This window comes from Stigmatopora argus, chromosome 8, assembly GCF_051989625.1.
Source record: "Stigmatopora argus isolate UIUO_Sarg chromosome 8, RoL_Sarg_1.0, whole genome shotgun sequence".
Taxonomy (NCBI): domain Eukaryota; kingdom Metazoa; phylum Chordata; class Actinopteri; order Syngnathiformes; family Syngnathidae; genus Stigmatopora; species Stigmatopora argus.
The window spans coordinates 19826183-19847699 of record NC_135394.1 but is presented as its reverse complement, the minus strand read 5'-3'; the positions used below and the strand labels follow the sequence as shown (position 1 = coordinate 19847699).

The window sequence follows — 21517 nt, the reverse complement described above, 5'->3', positions numbered from 1 at the left end:
CCATCTTGCTTTTGCCTTAAAGGCCTTTTTTCATTCCCCAAAACCAAAGCTAATCTCCTAAAGAATGTTATTTCTTTCCTGTTTGTGTCTGCTTTGTTGACATTTTTGCCCCATAGCATGCAAACAATGCTAAAGCTACAGCTAGTTTGCCAGTGTCGGTATCATGAGCAAAAATCAAATCTTGTCTAATTGTTGTCGTTTGTCTGCTCTGACATCTTTTGGGGGCTAGCGACATAGCATGGAAACAATGCTAAAGGGTTAGCTATGTGGTACGCGTCAAGAAGCTCAAGCAAATCCCCTAAAGAATGTTATTTCTTTTGTTTTTGTCTACGCTAACTTAATCTGTGGCTAGCAGTGTTTCACATGGAAACAACTTTTACCAGCATCATGACAGGATATCAAATCTCCAACAGCATTATTTTGATTTCATTTTGTCATTTTTGGCTAGTAGCGTGTAGCACGAATATGACGCTAAAGCTTTTGCTCGTTTCAAAAACAAGCAAATGAATCTTGTAAAGATGTCTTTAAATTTCATGGGTCTACTCTGACGTGATTTTTGGCTAGTAGCTTTAAGCGTTGGCATCATTAGCCAAAACGACACACACGCAGACAAAAAGCCGCCCCGAGGCATGCTGGGAATTCCAGCCTTCATCGCATTGCTATTGTTTCCCTGCCGCTCCCGCTCGCGTGCTAGCGCGTCACGCGAACGGATGGATTCGTTTTGATTGTCTTCACGCAGCTTCGCGGTGACAAAGAAATGTTTTTTGTTATTTTTGGAAGGCCTTCCCTTTTCCGCAGCTCGCGTCCGCTTTTATTAAGAAGAGAAATAAATCGAAAGGATGGCAAAAACGTTGATAAGCAATCTTTATTTGCATGACGCGTCAGTTGTAAGAGGACGGGACTTCCTGTGGTCGTCGCGTGATGATGATGTCATTTGAACACGCTGACCGATTCTTTAAGAGGACGGGACTTCCTGTGATCGTCGCGTGATGATGATGTCATTTGAACACTGACCGATTCTTTACTTATAATATGATTGCCTATGCAAAAATGAAGCATCAATAAAGAAGCTATACCACAATGCACTTGGAACTCATCGTGTACGTTTACGAGAGGAAAACTTACGGCAGAGGAGAGTCAAAAAGCTTACGTTGCTAAATGGGCTGGGGCGGGCGTCCATCTTGGATAGGGACACATTCTCCATGTTTATTTGGTGTTGTCTTGTGGAAGGGTTTAACATATTTTCCTCTGGTTTAGGTATTTTTAAAGGTGTAGTCTTTATTTATTCATGTAGTTATTCATTTATTTTTGCAGTTTTCAAAGTTTTGACAATTGTGTGTGTGTGTGTTTTTTTTTTTTTTTGCCAATTATTTTTGTTGCTATTTTTTTGTCTTGGCTATTTTTGCATGTTTACGCCAAGGAGGTGAAGGGGCAAATCTGGTGCACGTCTTTGTGGTGGACTTGCAACTGACGGTGGCAGGCTTCGTCTTCCGGACTACCGTGGAACAGGGTGCACGTTGGCTCCACTGCTAGTGGTGTGATGTCCTGCCCACGACAAATGGCCACCGTTAGCCGTTAGCCGCCCGCGCGCTCATCTTTTTTTTTGCCAGACTTACTTTTGGGGGGTAAAATTCACATTCCAGCTCATCCACTTCTCTTCCCCTGACCTTGTACGTCGCTTTGCAAAAGATGTGATGCTTTAACACAAAAAAACAGGCGCTCATCACGTTTCGGTGCCGTTCAAGTGGTCCAAAAATCCAATTATAACGATACAACTATTTGTCAGAATAACAGCTGTGAACTCAAGGTACTTGAAAAGCAAAAAAATAGACGTATATTAAGAAAAAAAAGACAGCTCGGTAAAAAAAAGGAAAAGAAATTTTCAACAAATGGAAAAATAGTCAGTTATTGAGATGAATATTCTGAAAAATGACAAAAAGGCACTATACGTTATTGCGAAATATTCAGAAAAAAATACTACAAAAAATGGGAAAAAATAAAAATACTACAAACATGGGAAAAAATACCCTAAAAAAATACTACAAAAAAAATGGGAAAAAATACCCTAAAAAATAAAAATACTACAAAAAAATGGAAAAAAATACTAACCCTAAAAAATAAAAATTCTAATAAAATAAATAAAATCTAAAGTAAAAATTAAACCCTCTATCTCATCACTGGGCAGCTAATGAATAGCAATTATTCTATTTAAAAAAAAGTCCATTTTACTGAATTAATTTAATACTTAAAGTAGTTGTAAAACCAATATCTTTTTCAGCGTGGGACGTGGGACTATGAGTTGTCCAGATAGTTTTAAAAAAATCATTTTAAAAAATCTGAAAAAAAAGAGGCCACGAGAAATGAGTTCTTTTTTTTTTTTTTCCCGATCGGCGGAGGATTGGACTCACGGCTCGGTCGGGGCAGCGAGGCGAGCAGGCCTCCAGCACCATCCTGGAATCTTTGCGGCACGCCGTCTCCACCATAGCGAACTCCAGCCCCATCATGGTGCCCATGCTGGGAGCCGGGATGTACTGTGCGAGGAAACGCGTCTCGTCAAGCGGCGCTCGTCTCCATTGAAGGCCAAAGCCCTGAAAAAGCTTTCCTCGCCACCACCAAGATGGCCGCGTTCCCATCAACGTCGATGTCGCCGTGAATATCACTATATCAATCTATTTCAAGCCGTTAGCTGCCGAGATTGTCCTCGGGCGCCTTGGGTGAATCAACCACGAGGCATTGACTTTGAGGGGACCGTGGCACCGGGGCGGCCATCTTGGTAGGGGCGAGGAAAGGTCTCATCCCTCCCGCTTCAAACGGACGAGACGTCGACTCAATCGCAAAACGACGACGAGAGGATTTGGTCGGTGCTCACGTAGGACGTCAGCTTGGAAATCTCCATCAGGCCAAAGTAGTTGAGGTGATTGCTCTGCTGGTTGTGCTGTCTGACGGCCGCCTGAACCGCCGTCAGGCCAATTTCGCTGTCCAAGGGCGACAAGCCGGGGCAGTCGGGACAAATCATGGCCATCTCGGAGTTGTTGGGCTCTGCACGGGAGAAGAAGAAAAAAAACTATCAACTAGAAAAAGCCCCGTTGATAAACTTCCTGTTGACTTTGGGTCACTTTGCTTTGATTTTGGGGCATTGCAGCAGGGTCACTTCTTGTTGCTTTGAGAGCATTCCCAGGTCACTTTCATTTGCATTTGAGTGAAGAAAGGGACCAAAAAGATGCTGCCGCCGTGTCAAAAACAAATAATCATAGACAGCAAACAGCCCCTAAAATGGATATTTGATCAAAAGTGAGGCCAAAGAAAAGGAGCAAGCCCCCAACCTGCTTTGGTGTCGCAATTGTAATGGACCACGTTGGCCACGCCCCCTGTGACGGACAGCCGGATGTTGCAGTTGGCAGAGGCTCCCTGAAAGCAAACACTCTGGTTAGCTTAGTTTAGCACGCAGGCTAGCGTTTTGCTACTCACCCGGTCGCTAGGCGCCATGACCTCGCAGTCCTCGTGATATTTGGGATTGCTCACGTGACATTTGGTCTGCGACAACTTCAGCTGCAGGTCGATGACGCAATTGTCGGACACCTGGAGGGAGGAGCCCAAAGTTTTTCCCTTATTCATATCCGGTCCCGAACGCTAACGCCATTCGAGTCAAAAACGAGCACCACAACACAATGACATTGCGTCTTTGCAGGACTTGCTTTCAATAGAAGGTTAGGCTTTTAAATAAATTCAATACATTAGCACTGTTAAAGGAGCGCATTTTACGTAGCATGTTAGGGCTAAAAGTTAAGGTTAGCCGCTACGCCTGCTCAGCCACTCAGTGACTTGGAAGCAAAGCTCTTGAACTGATCCCATTCCGAGCTAAGAATCCAATCTGATAGTGGGAGCCTCCATCGACCTGGCCACGACGACTCCAGCTCGGTGACCATTTTCTTGGGCAACAGCCACCCCTTCTAGTGAGTACTTTGAAAGTGACTTCTTTTTTTATATTGGGGAAAACGCCAAAGTCGAACCGCCAAATGGCGAGGGAACACTACATTTGGACAAATTTACCAAAGAAAACACAAGAGATGCTCCTAGACAAGATTATTTTTCAAGCCATTCATTTTAAAAAGCCATGTAAAACGGCGTGCTAGCGAGCTAGCTTGCCAGGCTAACCGGTTGCTCAGCAGTTCCGCCAGCCGAAACTTGTAGCCGTGCTTGTGGTGCCCGTTGATGTGTCGCACGGCCAATTGGGCCGCCGCCGTCGCGCCTTCCGGCTCGCACGTGGCCAAGGGGGGAGACGTGGCCCCCAAGAGGTCGGGAAGAACCAAGGCCAAGCACAGCAGAGCGGCGAACAGGTGAGAAGCCATTATCGTACGAGCGCAGGAACGTTCGGAGAGACTGCCGTCGCCGTCGCGCTTTTATGGACCCCCGAGCGGGAGCCCAAAGGGGGACAAACCGCTGGGGGAGGGGCACGGGGGCGGACGACCACCGCCGACGGCGTACTTTGGACTCCTTTACCCCCCTTGTGTGAAATACATTGCGCTAAAAGTTCAAATCTGAACAAAAAATAGGATAACCTTTGAACTCGGCGCCATTGACCCCGAGAGACGGGGGCGTCGAACTCGACTGTCCCATCGAACCCGACTGTCCCAATGGCTAGGAAGTCTGGCGCCGGCAAAAAAGACAAAATGGCGTCCTCAGTGGATGAATTGGACCTATGTGGTTGTCAATGGGAAGCTCATTTTGGCTGGCTTTTGGGACATTTTGGGCCACTTCCTGTGTATCATAGTTACTTCCTGTCGATTTGTGGGCATTTCCAAGTCACTTCCTGTTGATTTTGGTCAGTTTTGAACTTCTCCCAGGTCCCTTTTTTTAAAATGAATTTTGTGTCGATTTCTCTCAAATTTGGGACATCCTCTTATTTTGGTGACTTCCTGTTGACTTTTGGGATCACTTTGAGGTCATTTCCTGTTGCTTTTGAAACCGGGCACCGGGCCTTTTTTGTTGATTTTGTGTAGAATAGGTAACCTTTTAAAATAGATCCATAAAAGGTAAGTTTCAAGCTTTCGGCTCTAAACGTAAAGGTTCTTTTATGAAGTTCAATTTGAGGTCATTTGATCTTTTTGAATTTTATTGGCGTACTTACAAAGTAGATAAGAGCGTTTTTTATGTGACATTTTTACAGGAAAACCTGCCCCCAGTGGACTTTGGTATTTTGGCAAACAGCAAAGGACTCAATATTTGACAAAACTAAACAAATGCGTCTTTGACTTTCACGCACCCCAAGAAAATCCACAAAATGCAAAAAAACCTCATCTTTATGCTTTAGGGAAAGCATAAAGGTGAGCTGGAAGTGGGTGGAGTCTTCCTGAGGATCTTTTTTCCGGTTTTCACGCGGTTCACGGGCCGCGTTAACGTCAACTCCATTTCACGTGGGGCCGGACCATTTTACACAAAACTGAATTCTAATTTTGTTGTAATCTTTTGTTACCTTGGTTTTCCGGGTTGGCGGTTTGCCACGCCTCCACCCTCACGTTCGCTATCCATGGACTGTTTGCTGTTGTATTGCTTTCAAAATAATATGATGCACACAAATGTCCTCACAATAGGATAACGCACGACGACCACTTGCCAACGAGAAGTAGTCTTGAATGAGCGATCGCGGGAGCTAACAGACTAAGAAAGGAATAACAGCCTACCCTATTGATTGTGGGTAATGAAGTTTTATTCTGAGAAAGGTTGCCATTGCCTATCGGTCGGTGTTGTGTGCACGAGTGTACTTCATTACCCAGAAAGCCCTCTTTTTGCCCGCGCATGCGCGTCTTAGGAGAAACTCGTCTGAATTAATCGTTCCGTGCTCGTAGATATTGTTATACACGAAAGATATGCAAAAAAGACCTGGCTTGGTCGCATCACGAAATTTTGATCGCATGACGGGCGAATTATTCGATCGAAATTTCCGCCGTAAGACGAGCATTTTGTATGACGAGCGGTCGTATGACGAGGTACCACTGTGCATACATGTCAATTGATACATTTTCCCAGTGTTTTATACCTTTTTGTATGATTATTTTAAATGGTGTACGCCGTATAACAACTTTTGTACGAGAAAAAAATGTTTTTAAAAAGGGACGTTATTTGTAGCAGAGGAAAATGGGGAAGACGAGAACGGGTGTTCTCGTCTTCCCCATTTTCCTCTGATCCGGATAGTCTCGGTCGGTCACTGGTAGCATGTTTTTACATGATCGTCGATTGCTAATTGTTAGAATTATTATGGAATATTCTATATGTGTTGTAAGCATTTTTTAATAAGTAGTAAGGCTATAAATCAAGTCATGGGAACATGGACTTTTTCCTCCACATTCGTCTCCTCAAGGACAAAAAGAAAAGTACTTTAGGGGCATACAAATTAAGAATTTAGCCAAAACTTACTGCATTGCAATTATGGGGTTAATACACCTGAATGTTACGGTGATAACGATTGGCAATAACAAGCTTAGATAAAGGGGAATATCTACAAAAAAATCTAAATTCAGGTGGGGCCTTTCATGGTGGGAAACAAGTGATGAAATAATGTCTATGTTTTAAAAATAACATCTCCAAATTATAAAATATCAACCTTGGAGAAATGCTTTAAGTAGATGGGTTGACTAGAATGGGCAAAATTCGATAACATTGAAAGGGGGTGTAACTTAATCCAGAACATGGAGATAAAGTTTTTACAAACGGTTAAAATACTAAAAGGGGGTGTGTGTGTGTTTCAATGTGTCACAACTTTTCCGTTATTGCATTATTGGCGAATAGATAGTTAATCACAGCCACTCGCATGGCAGTCTACATGCTGACTGACTGGGGTAAGGGGCGGTGGCAATTGAACAAATTTCTATTTTTAGATATGTGGCATGTGAATCTAATACATTAATTATCTAGTTTCTTCAGGCATCAATCTTGCGGTTCGAGGATCTACTAATGCGGAGTGGATCCAGACCTTCCGGAGTGTGGAGTAAGGTAGGGTGTCCTCAAGAATTCGTAGGTTTTCTCTGGGTACTCCAGTTTTACTCCAACAAACCAAAATTGTGGATGATTGGGGGAGCACTCCAAGCAAATTCCTTGATTATGAGTGCGAGCGTGGATGAGTGTCTGTCTTTTGTGTTTTAATTGGCTGGCCACCAAGATATATCAATATTCTAATATCAAGGTGGAATATTTCTGAAATCGCTGATAAGCCTTTCGAGGACGGCGGTGGCAGAGTAGAACAGAAACAAAAAGAAAAGAATTTCGTCAAATGAAATTTTTTGATTTCTGCAATGGGAAATTTTGGGAACCTGGGGGACTAAACAATAACAAAAGACTAGGAGGGCTACCATTCTGAGTCATGGTAAATTTCATGCCTCAAAAAAGGGGGAGGTTATATATTCAATCTATATGCAGATATATGGCCAAAACACGGGCGATTCCCCCTTATGTCAAGCTACAAAAGCTACATATCCATTTCACATGAGCATGAGCGAAAAGAGGATGATACAGTTGAATCACGCATCACCTGGAGCAAAGTCACACGGTTCCTCAGGTATTCCTTGACTTGCTCGACCGAGGCCCGTGTGAGCGTCAAAGAAAATTGAACGTTGTTGTTCAGCACTAGGGCCAAATCGGCTGGGCCGTTCAGCGTTGCCACTGGACCACAGTGACTTCTGAAATGATGTGATTGGAAGTTATACCTATCCTTTTCATTACCACAATAAACAATTTGAGAATTGCAAAGAGTGGTATTGAACTCATTCCTGATTTGAACTTGAGTCCACCTGAAGTTCTGACCCATTGTCTTTGCCACTGGACCACAGTGACTTCTGAAATCATGTGATTGGAAGTTATATCTATCCTTTTCATTACCTCAATAAACAATTTGAGAATTGCAAAAAGTGGTATTGAACTCATTCCTGATTTGAACTTGAGTCCACCTGAAGTTCTGACCCATTGTCTTTGCCACTGGACCACAGTGACTTCTGAAATCATGTGATTGGAAGTTATATCTATCCTTTTCATTACCTCAATAAACAATTTGAGAATTGCAAAGAGTGGAATTGAACTCACTCCTGATTTGAACTTGAGTCCACCAGCAGTTCTGACCGTTTGTCTTTGCCACTGGACCACTGTGACTTCTGAAATGATGTGATTGGAAGTTATATCTATCCTTTTCATTACCTCAATAAACAATTTGAGAATTGCAAAGAGTGGAATTGAACTCATTCCTGATTTGAACTTGAGTCCACCTGAAGTTCTCACCCTTTATCTTTGCCACTAGACCACAGTGACTTCTGAAATCATGTGATTGGAAGTTATATCTATCCTTTTCATTACCTCAATAAACAATTTGAGAATTGCAAAGAGTGGTATTGAACTCATTCCTGATTTGAACTTGAGTCCACCTGAAGTTCTGACCCATTGTCTTTGCCACTGGACCACAGTGACTTCTGAAATCATGTGATTGGAAGTTATATCTATCCTTTTCATTACCTCAATAAACAATTTGAGAATTGCAAAGAGTGGAATTGAACTCACTCCTGATTTGAACTTGAGTCCACCAGCAGTTCTGACTGTTTGTCTTTGCAACTGGACCACTGTGACTTCTGAAATGATGTGATTGGAAGTTATATCTATCCTTTTCATTACCTCAATAAACAATTTGAGAATTGCAAAGAGTGGAATTGAACTCATTCCTGATTTGAACTTGAGTCCACCTGAAGTTCTCACCCTTTATCTTTGCCACTAGACCACAGTGACTTCTGAAATCATGTGATTGGAAGTTATATCTATCCTTTTCATTAACTCAATAAACAATTTGAGAATTGCAAAGAGTGGAATTGAACTCACTCCTGATTTGAACTTGAGTCCACCAGCAGTTCTGACCGTTTGTCTTTGCAACTGGACCACAGTGACTTCTGAAATGAAGTGATTGGAAATTATATCTATCCTTTTCATTACCTCAATAAACAATTTGAGAATTGCAAAGAGTGCAATTGAACTCACTTCTGATTTGAACTGGAGTCCACCTGAAGTTCTGACCCATTGTCTTTGCCACTGCACCACAGTGAAGTTGGAAGTTGTATTTATCCTTTTCATTACCTCAATAAACAATTTGAGAATTGCAAAGAGTGGAATTGAACTCATTCCTGATTTGAACTTGAGTCCACCTGAAGTTCTCACCCTTTATCTTTGCCACTAGACCACAGTGACTTCTGAAATCATGTGATTGGAAGTTATATCTATCCTTTTCATTAACTCAATAAACAATTTGAGAATTGCAAAGAGTGGAATTGAACTCACTCCTGATTTGAACTTGAGTCCACCAGCAGTTCTGACCGTTTGTCTTTGCAACTGGACCACAGTGACTTCTGAAATGAAGTGATTGGAAATTATATCTATCCTTTTCATTACCTCAATAAACAATTTGAGAATTGCAAAGAGTGGAATTGAACTCACTCCTGATTTGAACTTGAGTCCACCAGCAGTTCTGACTGTTTGTCTTTGCAACTGGACCACTGTGACTTCTGAAATGATGTGATTGGAAGTTATATCTATCCTTTTCATTACCTCAATAAACAATTTGAGAATTGCAAAGAGTGGAATTGAACTCATTCCTGATTTGAACTTGAGTCCACCTGAAGTTCTCACCCTTTATCTTTGCCACTAGACCACAGTGACTTCTGAAATCATGTGATTGGAAGTTATATCTATCCTTTTCATTAACTCAATAAACAATTTGAGAATTGCAAAGAGTGGAATTGAACTCACTCCTGATTTGAACTTGAGTCCACCAGCAGTTCTGACCGTTTGTCTTTGCAACTGGACCACAGTGACTTCTGAAATGAAGTGATTGGAAATTATATCTATCCTTTTCATTACCTCAATAAACAATTTGAGAATTGCAAAGAGTGCAATTGAACTCACTTCTGATTTGAACTGGAGTCCACCTGAAGTTCTGACCCATTGTCTTTGCCACTGCACCACAGTGAAGTTGGAAGTTGTATTTATCCTTTTCATTACCTCAATAAACAATTTGAGAATTGCAAAGAGTGGAATTGAACTCATTCCTGATTTGAACTTGAGTCCACCTGAAGTTCTCACCCTTTATCTTTGCCACTAGACCACAGTGACTTCTGAAATCATGTGATTGGAAGTTATATCTATCCTTTTCATTAACTCAATAAACAATTTGAGAATTGCAAAGAGTGGAATTGAACTCACTCCTGATTTGAACTTGAGTCCACCAGCAGTTCTGACCGTTTGTCTTTGCAACTGGACCACAGTGACTTCTGAAATGAAGTGATTGGAAATTATATCTATCCTTTTCATTACCTCAATAAACAATTTGAGAATTGCAAAGAGTGCAATTGAACTCACTTCTGATTTGAACTGGAGTCCACCTGAAGTTCTGACCCATTGTCTTTGCCACTGCACCACAGTGAAGTTGGAAGTTGTATTTATCCTTTTCATTACCTCAATAAACAATTTGAGAATTGCAACGAGTGGAATTGAACTCACTCCTGAATGCTGTCGAAACGATCTAAATGCTGTCTAAATGCTGTTGAAACGATCTAAATGCTGTTGAAACGATCTAAATGCTGTCTAAATGCTTGTCAAGTCAACTATGGAGAAGATATGTCTACCCCTCCTCCAGACCAACAGGTGGCAGAAAGGAAAACTCAATCAGACTCTCCTCACCTCATTTCCTGCCTGAGGTCATAGGTCATGAACCAGGATATAAATTCAGTAGGCCAGCCTTGAAAGAAGACAGGCAAAAAAGGTCAGTAGTCCAGCTTTGGAAGAAGACATGCAAAAAAGAAAAAGGAACAAGAACTTACCCTTCAGACCCGATCACACGCAACTGGTAGGATCAAATATAAGCACCACTTAGATGCCAGCTGAATAATGCTTAGTTTGCTTTCTCACAATCATAAGTTGCATTCTTTGTACCTTCCTTTCGTTGAAAAATGTCACATGCTTGCTTCCTCCTTTCCCATTTTAAGGTTTTCAACCTAATCCTTTCAGCAACAGCTAATCACTTCCTATCACCAGAAACTTCAATAAAACTGTAAACTGGAAGGATTTGAGTTGTTACTGCTGTGAAAAGATCGGGGCCCCTTTTCAAGTTTGGGGCATGTTAGGTTCATCCAATTGTACGTTTATCCTTAGGTTTTTCCAATTCAGCTTTCAATAAAAAAGGCATCTGTAGTCACATCACATTTAATTCTTGCAAGAAGAGAACACATCCCGCCGCTCCGCCGACCAAGATTATTCTAAAGAGCGGCATTATGTCCTGCCCATTTAAGGCTTCAAATCAAAACAATTACAAGGTTATCGATTCCATTTGCGTAAGCAAGAAACAAAACAATTCTATAATCAAGCAAACCTAGCGTCATACTAGCGTCACAAATTAAAACAATATGCTTGATAGCCATCCGCTGACCCAACAACAATTTAAGCGTCCTTCACCGATCTTCATTGCGAACTCGCATCTGGGGAAGGGGTTGAGGCGTATCTTCCAGTAATCAGTCCTCGGAGCAAGAACTCCGTGGATTGTTTTATGTCCTTTCGAACTTGTATCTCTCGCTGGACCCAGCTGTCCTGGAGAGCGACCTTGGCGTAAGCGTTTGTCTTCGTTGAAAGCGATCAACACGTATAACTATATTGTTTAATATAGTTACACATTTAGGATGAGCATTGCTATTCCTAATAAGCAAATATATTGATTAATATAGTAAGCATGTATATTATAAGGCTTTATATTCATTGCAAACACATTTATAATAATGATTACCCCAACAGGGCAAAATTTGAAGAAAAGTAGAGATAACTTGACAATGCTGTTGAAACGATCTAAATGCTGTTGAAACGATCTAAATGCTGTCTAAATGCTGTCGAAACGATCTAAATGCTGTCTAAATGCTGTCGAAACGATCTAAATGCTGTCAAAATGATCTAAATGCTGTCGAAACGATCTAAATGCTGTCTAAATGCTGTCGAAATGATCTAAATGCTGTTGAAACGATCTAAATGCTGTCTAAATGCTGTTGAAACGATCTAAATGCTGTTGAAACGATCTAAATGCTGTCTAAATGCTGTTGAAACGATCTAAATGCTGTTGAAACGATCTAAATGCTGTTGAAACGATCTAAATGCTGTTGAAACGATCTAAATGCTGTCTAAATGCTGTTGAAACGATCTAAATGCTGTTGAAACGATCTAAATGCTGTCTAAATGCTGTCGAAACGATCTAAATGCTGTTGAAACGATCTAAATGCTGTCTAAATGCTGTCGAAACGATCTAAATGCTGTCGAAACGATCTAAATGCTGTCTAAATGCTGTTGAAACGATCTAAATGCTGTTGAAACGATCAAAATGCTGTTGAAACGATCTAAATGCTGTTGAAACGATCTAAATGCTGTTGAAACGATCTAAATGCTGTTGAAACGATCTAAATGCTGTTGAAACGATCTAAATGCTGTTGAAACGATCTAAATGCTGTTGAAACGATCTAAATGCTGTTGAAACGATATAAATGCTGTCTAAATGCTGTTGAAATGATCTAAATGCTGTTGAAACGATCTAAATGCTGTCTAAATGCTGTTGAAATGATCTAAATGCTGTCTAAATGCTGTTGAAACGATCCAAATGCTGTCTAAATGCTGTTGAAACGATCCAAATGCTGTCTAAATGCTGTCGAAACGATCCAAATGCTGTCTAAATGCTGTCGAAACGATCCAAATGCTGTCTAAATGCTGTCGAAACGATCCAAATGCTGTCTAAATGCTGTCGAAACGATCCAAATGCTGTCTAAATGCTGTCGAAACGATCCAAATGCTGTCTAAATGCTGTCGAAACGATCCAAATGCTGTCTAAATGCTGTCGAAACGATCCAAATGCTGTCTAAATGCTGTCGAAACGATCCAAATGCTGTCTAAATGCTGTCGAAACGATCCAAATGCTGTCTAAATGCTGTCGAAACGATCCAAATGCTGTCTAAATGCTGTCGAAACGATCCAAATGCTGTCTAAATGCTGTCGAAACGATCCAAATGCTGTCTAAATGCTGTCGAAACGATCCAAATGCTGTCTAAATGCTGTCGAAACGATCCAAATGCTGTCTAAATGCTGTCGAAACGATCCAAATGCTGTCTAAATGCTGTCGAAACGATCCAAATGCTGTCTAAATGCTGTCGAAACGATCCAAATGCTGTCGAAACGATCTAAATGCTGTCGAAACGATCCAAATGCTGTCGAAACGATCCAAATGCTGTCGAAACGATCCAAATGCTGTCTAAATGCTGTCGAAACGATCCAAATGCTGTCTAAATGCTGTCGAAACGATCCAAATGCTGTCTAAATGCTGTCGAAACGATCCAAATGCTGTCTAAATGCTGTCGAAACGATCCAAATGCTGTCTAAATGCTGTCGAAACGATCCAAATGCTGTCTAAATGCTGTCGAAACGATCCAAATGCTGTCTAAATGCTGTCGAAACGATCCAAATGCTGTCTAAATGCTGTCGAAACGATCCAAATGCTGTCTAAATGCTGTCGAAACGATCCAAATGCTGTCTAAATGCTGTCGAAACGATCCAAATGCTGTCTAAATGCTGTCGAAACGATCCAAATGCTGTCTAAATGCTGTCGAAACGATCCAAATGCTGTCTAAATGCTGTCGAAACGATCCAAATGCCTTCGAAACGATCCAAATGCTGTCTAAATGCTGTCGAAACGATCCAAATGCTGTCTAAATGCTGTCGAAACGATCCAAATGCTGTCTAAATGCTGTCGAAACGATCCAAATGCTGTCTAAATGCTGTCGAAACGATCCAAATGCTGTCTAAATGCTGTCGAAACGATCCAAATGCTGTCTAAATGCTGTCGAAACGATCCAAATGCTGTCTAAATGCTGTCGAAACGATCCAAATGCTGTCTAAATGCTGTCGAAACGATCCAAATGCTGTCTAAATGCTGTCGAAACGATCCAAATGCTGTCTAAATGCTGTCGAAACGATCTAAATGCTGTCTAAATGCTGTCGAAACGATCTAAATGCTGTCTAAATGCTGTTGAAACGATCTAAATGCTGTTGAAACGATCTAAATGCTGTTGAAATGATCTAAATGCTGTTGAAACGATCTAAATGCTGTCTAAATGCTGTTGAAACGATCTAAATGCTGTCTAAATGCTGTTGAAACGATCTAAATGCTGTTGAAACGATCTAAATGCTGTTGAAACGATCTAAATGCTGTTGAAACGATCTAAATGCTGTTGAAATGATCTAACTGCTGTCTAAATGCTATTGAAACGATCTAAATGCTGTCTAAATGCTAGTGAAACGATCTAAATGCAGTCTAAATGCTGTTGAAACGATCTAAATGCTGTCTAAATGCTGCTGAAACGATCTAAATGCAGTCTAAATGCTGTTGAAACGATCTAAATGCTGTTGAAACTATCTAAATCAGGGGTAGGGAACCTATGGCTCGGGAGCCACATGTGGCTCTTTTGATGGGTGCATCTGGCTCTTCGCAAACCTGTGAGCTAAAATATGGAAATCGCTGGTGACAGAACTGAGATATTACATTTAGAACTGCTTTAATCTTTTTTTGCTTTAATCTTCATTTTTTTTGCTTTAATCTTCTATTTTTTGCGTTAATCTTCATTTTTTTGCAGTAGACTTCTGGAATGCATCCTCTCATTGATTACCAACAGCATAATAATCTTTTAAAAAATATTCAGTTTTTTCCACTTTAAAAGTGGTGAAATTACAAAGAAAATTGAAAAGGCACTCGTTTACATGTATTTTGACTTTTACAATCGTAGTATGGCTCACAAGGAATAACATTGGAAAATATGAGTTGTTTGTGGCTCTCTTCGTCAAAAAGGTTCCCGACCCCTGATCTAAATGCTGTTGAAACGATCTAAATGCTGTCTAAATGCTGTTGAAACGATCTAAATGCTGTTGAAACGATCTAAATGCTGTCTAAATGCTGTTGAAACGATCTAAATGCTGTCGAAACGCTGTCGAAACGATCTAAATGCTGTCGAAACGATCTAAATGCTGTCGAAACGATCTAAATGCTGTCGAAACGATCTAAATGCTGTCTAAATGCTGTTGAAATGATCTAAATGCTGTCTAAATGCTGTTGAAACGATCTAAATGCTGTTGAAACGATCTAAATGCTGTTGAAACGATCTAAATGCTGTCGAAACGATCTAAATGCTGTCGAAACGATCTAAATGCTGTCTAAATGCTGTCGAAACGATCTAAATGCTGTCTAAATGCTGTCGAAACGATCTAAATGCTGTCGAAACGATCTAAATGCTGTCGAAACGATCTAAATGCTGTCGAAACGATCTAAATGCTGTTGAAACGATCTAAATGCTGTTGAAACAATCTAAATGCTGTCTAAATGCTGTTGAAACGATCTAAATGCTGTTGAAACGATCTAAATGCTGTTGAAACGATCTAAATGCTGTTGAAATGATCTAAATGCTGTTGAAACGATCTAAATGCTGTTGAAACGATCTAAATGCTGTCTAAATGCTGTTGAAACGATCTAAATGCTGTCTAAATGCTATTGAAACGATCTAAATGCAGTCTAAATGCTGTTGAAACGATCTAAATGCAGTCTAAATGCTGTCTAAATGCTGCTGAAACGATCTAAATGCAGTCTAAATGCTGTCTAAATGCTGTTGAAACGATCTAAATGCTGTTGAAACGATCTAAATGCTGTTGAAACGATCTAAATGCTGTCTAAATGCTGTCGAAACGATCTAAATGCTGTCTAAATGCTGTCGAAACGATCTAAATGCTGTCGAAACGATCTAAATGCTGTCGAAACGATCTAAATGCTGTCGAAACGATCTAAATGCTGTCTAAATGCTGTCGAAATGATCTAAATGCTGTTGAAACGATCTAAATGCTGTCTAAATGCTGTTGAAACGATCTAAATGCTGTCTAAATGCTGTTGAAATGATCTAAATGCTGTTGAAACAATCTAAATGCTGTCTAAATGCTGTTGAAACAATCTAAATGCTGTCTAAATGCTGTTGAAACTATCTAAATGCTGTCTAAATGCTGTTGAAACTATCTAAATGCTGTCTAAATGCTGTTGAAACGATCTAAATGCTGTCTAAATGCTGTTGAAACGATCTAAATGCTGTCTAAATGCTGTTGAAGCTGTCTAAATGCTGTTGAAACGATCTAAATGCTGTCTAAATAATAATAATAATCGGACATAGGCCATGTCGTCATTACCACAACACAAAAAAGCCTACTTGTCATCACACGCAGAAACTGCGTGTGACGAAATTGATGGTGCTTCTCCATAAGCTACGTTTAATCGGCAAAAGACCTAAATAAGTGTAAGTTACGGACTTGTAATTTGTCATTACGCTGTTGTGGATACAGGTCGCTTACCTCTCGATTACCGCACACTGTCTGCCACTTACCTTCCTTCAAGTCAGCTAGCAGGAGGCAGATCACCAACCAAACATCTATCCATATGCCGCAGAAGGGAATGTGTGGTATGTTAGCGCGAGTTTAGATGTCTGATGGACCTCTAAACTCGCGCTATTGCGCTAAATGCTGTTGAAACGATCTAAATGCTGTCTAAATGCTGTTGAAATGATCTAAATGCTGTCTAAATGCTGTTGAAACGATCTAAATGCTGTCTAAATGCTGTCGAAACGATCTAAATGCTGTCTAAATGCTGTCGAAACGATCTAAATGCTGTCTAAATGCTGTTGAAATGCTCTAAATGCTGTTGAAACGATCTAAATGCTGTCTAAATGCTGTCGAGACGATCTAAATGCTGTCTAAATGCTGTCGAAACGATCTAAATGCTGTCGAAACGATCTAAATGCTGTCTAAATGCTGTCGAAACGATATAAATGCTGTCGAAACGATCTAAATGCTGTCGAAACGATCTAAATGCTGTCTAAATGCTGTCGAAACGATCTAAATGCTGTCTAAATGCTGTCGAAACGATCTAAATGCTGTCTAAATGCTGTCGAAACGATCTAAATGCTGTCTAAATGCTGTCGAAACGATCTAAATGCTGTCTAAATGCTGTCGAAACGATCTAAATGCTGTCTAAATGCTGTCGAAACGATCTAAATGCTGTCTAAATGCTGTCGAAACGATCTAAATGCTGTCTAAATGCTGTCGAAACGATCTAAATGCTGTCTAAATGCTGTCGAAACGATCTAAATGCTGTCTAAATGCTGTCGAAACGATCTAAATGCTGTCTAAATGCTGTCGAAACGATCTAAATGCTGTCTAAATGCTGTTGAAACGATCTAAATGCTGTTGAAACGATCTAAATGCTGTCTAAATGCTGTTGAAACGATCTAAATGCTGTTGAAATGATCTAAATGCTGTTGAAACGATCTAAATGCTGTCTAAATGCTGTTGAAACGATCTAAATGCTGTTGAAATGATCTAACTGCTGTCTAAATGCTATTGAAACGATCTAAATGCTGTCTAAATGCTATTGAAACGATCTAAATGCAGTCTAAATGCTGTTGAAACGATCTAAATGCTGTCTAAATGCTGTTGAAACGATCTAAATGCAGTCTAAATGCTGTTGAAACGATCTAAATGCAGTCTAAATGCTGTTGAAACTATCTAAATCAGGGGTAGGGAACCTATGGCTCGGGAGCCACATGTGGCTCTTTTGATGGGTGCCACATTTAATCTTTTAAAAAATATTCAGTTTTTTCCACTTTAAAAGTGGTGAAATTACAAAGAAAATTGAAAAGGCACTCGTTTACATGTATTTTGACTTTTACAATCGTAGTATGGCTCACAAGGAATAACATTGGAAAATATGAGTTGTTTGTGGCTCTCTTCGTCAAAAAGGTTCCCGACCCCTGATCTAAATGCTGTCTAAATGCTGTTGAAACGATCTAAATGCTGTCTAAATGCTGTTGAAACGATCTAAATGCTGTCGAAACAATCTAAATGCTGTCTAAATGCTGTCGAAACGATCTAAATGCTGTCGAAACGATCTAAATGCTGTCTAAATGCTGTTGAAACGATCTAAATGCTGTTGAAACGATCTAAATGCTGTTGAAACGATCTAAATGCTGTCTAAATGCTGTTGAAACGATCTAAATGCTGTTGAAATGATCTAAATGCTGTTGAAACGATCTAAATGCTGTTGAAATGATCTAAATGCTGTTGAAACGATCTAAATGCTGTCTAAATGCTGTTGAAACGATCTAAATGCTGTTGAAATGATCTAACTGCTGTCTAAATGCTATTGAAACGATCTAAATGCAGTCTAAATGCTATTGAAACGATCTAAATGCAGTCTAAATGCTGTTGAAACGATCTAAATGCTGTCTAAATGCTGTTGAAACGATCTAAATGCAGTCTAAATGCTGTTGAAACGATCTAAATGCAGTCTAAATGCTGTTGAAACGATCTAAATGCTGTCTAAATGCTGTTGAAACGATCTAAATGCTGTCTAAATGCTGTTGAAACGATCTAAATGCTGTCTAAATGCTGTTGAAACTATCTAAATCAGGGGTAGGGAACCTATGGCTCGGGAGCCACATGTGGCTCTTTTGATGGGTGCCACATTTAATCTTTTAAAAAATATTCAGTTTTTTCCACTTTAAAAGTGGTGAAATTACAAAGAAAATTGAAAAGGCACTCGTTTACATGTATTTTGACTTTTACAATCGTAGTATGGCTCACAAGGAATAACATTGGAAAATATGAGTTGTTTGTGGCTCTCTTCGTCAAAAAGGTTCCCGACCCCTGATCTAAATGCTGTCTAAATGCTGTTGAAACGATCTAAATGCTGTCTAAATGCTGTTGAAACGATCTAAATGCTGTCGAAACAATCTAAATGCTGTCGAAACGATCTAAATGCTGTCGAAACGATCTAAATGCTGTCTAAATGCTGTCGAAACGATCTAAATGCTGTCGAAACGATCTAAATGCTGTTGAAATGATCTAAATGCTGTCTAAATGCTGTTGAAACGATCTAAATGCTGTCTAAATGCTGTTGAAACGATCTAAATGCTGTTGAAACGATCTAAATGCTGTCTAAATGCTGTTGAAACGATCTAAATGCTGTCTAAATGCTGTTGAAACGATCTAAATGCTGTTGAAACGATCTAAATGCTGTTGAAACGATCTAAATGCTGTCTAAATGCTGTTGAAATGATCTAAATGCTGTCTAAATGCTGTTGAAATGATCTAAATGCTGTCTAAATGTTATTGAAACGATCTAAATGCTGTCTAAATGCTGTTGAAACGATCTAAATGCTGTCTAAATGCTGTTGAAACGATCTAAATGCTGTCTAAATGCTGTTGAAACGATCTAAATGCTGTCTAAATGCTGTTGAAACGATCTAAATGCTGTCTAAATGCTGTTGAAACGATCTAAATGCTGTCTAAATGCTGTTGAAACGATCTAAATGCTGTTGAAACGATCTAAATGCTGTTGAAACGATCTAAATGCTGTTGAAACGATCTAAATGCTGTCTAAATGCTGTTGAAACGATCTAAATGCTGTCTAAATGCTGTTGAAACGATCTAAATGCTGTTGAAATGATCTAAATGCTGTTGAAACGATCTAAATGCTGTCTAAATGCTGTTGAAACGATCTAAATGCTGTCTAAATGCTGTTGAAACGATCTAAATGCTGTCTAAATGCTGTTGAAATGATCTAACTGCTGTCTAAATGCTATTGAAACGATCTAAATGCTGTCTAAATGCTGTTGAAACGATCTAAATGCAGTCTAAATGCTGTTGAAACGATCTAAATGCAGTCTAAATGCTGTTGAAACGATCTAAATGCAGTCTAAATGCTGTTGAAACGATCTAAATGCAGTCTAAATGCTGTTGAAACGATCTAAATGCTGTTGAAACGATCTAAATGCTGTCTAAATGCTGTTGAAACGATCTAAATGCTGTCTAAATGCTGTTGAAATGATCTAACTGCTGTCTAAATGCTATTGAAACGATCTAAATGCTGTCTAAATGCTATTGAAACGATCTAAATGCAGTCTTAATGCTGTTGAAACGATCTAAATGCTGTTGAAACGATCTAAATGCTGTCTAAATGCTGTTGAAACGATCTAAATGCTGTCTAAATGCTGTTGAAATGATCTAACTGCTGTCTAAATGCTATTGAAACGATCTAAATGCTGTCTAAATGCTATTGAAACGATCTAAATGCAGTCTTAATGCTGTTGAAACGATCTAAATGCTGTCTAAATGCTGTTGAAACGATCTAAATGCTGTTGAAACGATCTAAATGCAGTCTAAATGCTGTTGAAACGATCTAAATGCAGTCTAAATGCTGTTGAAACGATCCAAATGCTGTCTAAATGCTGTTGAAACGATCTAAATGCTGTCTAAATGCTGTTGAAACTATCTAAATCAGGGGTAGGGAACCTATGGCTCGGGAGCCACATGTGGCTCTTTTGATGGGTGCCACATTTAATCTTTTAAAAAATATTCAGTTTTTTCCACTTTAAAAGTGGTGAAATTACAAAGAAAATTGAAAAGGCACTCGTTTACATGTATTTTGACTTTTACAATCGTAGTATGGCTCACAAGGAATAACATTGGAAAATATGAGTTGTTTGTGGCTCTCTTCGTCAAAAAGGTTCCCGACCCCTGATCTAAATGCTGTCTAAATGCTGTTGAAACGATCTAAATGCTGTCTAAATGCTGTTGAAACGATCTAAATGCTGTCGAAACGCTGTTGAAACGATCTAAATGCTGTCTAAATGCTGTTGAAACGATCTAAATGCTGTTGAAATGATCTAACTGCTGTCTAAATGCTATTGAAACGATCTAAATGCAGTCTAAATGCTATTGAAACGATCTAAATGCAGTCTAAATGCTGTTGAAACGATCTAAATGCTGTCTAAATGCTGTTGAAACGATCTAAATGCAGTCTAAATGCTGTTGAAACGATCTAAATGCAGTCTAAATGCTGTTGAAACGATCTAAATGCTGTCTAAATGCTGTTGAAACGATCTAAATGCTGTTGAAATGATCTAAATGCTGTTGAAACGATCTAAATGCTGTCTAAATGCTGTTGAAACGATCTAAATGCTGTTGAAATGATCTAACTGCTGTCTAAATGCTATTGAAACGATCTAAATGCAGTCTAAATGCTATTGAAACGATCTAAATGCAGTCTAAATGCTGTTGAAACGATCTAAATGCTGTCTAAATGCTGTTGAAACGATCTAAATGCTGTCTAAATGCTGTTGAAACGATCTAAATGCAGTCTAAATGCTGTTGAAACGATCTAAATGCAGTCTAAATGCTGTTGAAACGATCTAAATGCTGTCTAAATGCTGTTGAAACGATCTAAATGCTGTCTAAATGCTGTTGAAACGATCTAAATGCTGTCTAAATGCTGTTGAAACTATCTAAATCAGGGGTAGGGAACCTATGGCTCGGGAGCCACATGTGGCTCTTTTGATGGGTGCCACATTTAATCTTTTAAAAAATATTCAGTTTTTTCCACTTT

The 21517-nt window shown here is 39.7% G+C and overlaps 1 protein-coding gene across 1 annotated transcript; it reads right to left on the bottom strand.

Moving 5' to 3' along the window:
• Positions 1-1410: 1410 nt before the first annotated feature.
• On the bottom strand, positions 1411-3636 carry LOC144079084 (alpha-2-HS-glycoprotein-like). The gene is made up of 6 exons (XM_077607635.1): positions 3469-3636; positions 3324-3408; positions 2870-3039; positions 2409-2531; positions 1617-1697; positions 1411-1545 (listed from the first exon to the last, which is right to left on the bottom strand). Exons 1-6 carry the CDS (start codon positions 3613-3615, stop codon positions 1411-1413), a joined length of 741 nt encoding a protein of 246 aa, XP_077463761.1. The 5' UTR covers positions 3616-3636.
• Positions 3637-21517: the final 17881 nt, after the last annotated feature.

What these genes read in the sequence shown, in the direction of transcription:
- LOC144079084 (XM_077607635.1), bottom strand. Translation starts at nt 3,615, where the DNA reads ATGAATAAGGGAAAAACTTTGGGCTCCTCCCTCCAGGTGTCCGACAAT. An exon ending in CAATTGCGACACCAAAGCAG is followed by an intron (nt 3,040 to 3,323) that starts GTTGGGGGCTTG and finishes TCTCCCGTGCAG; the next exon opens with AGCCCAACAACTCCGAGATG. An exon ending in TTTCCAAGCTGACGTCCTAC is followed by an intron (nt 2,532 to 2,869) that starts GTGAGCACCGAC and finishes TTCCTCGCACAG; the next exon opens with TACATCCCGGCTCCCAGCAT.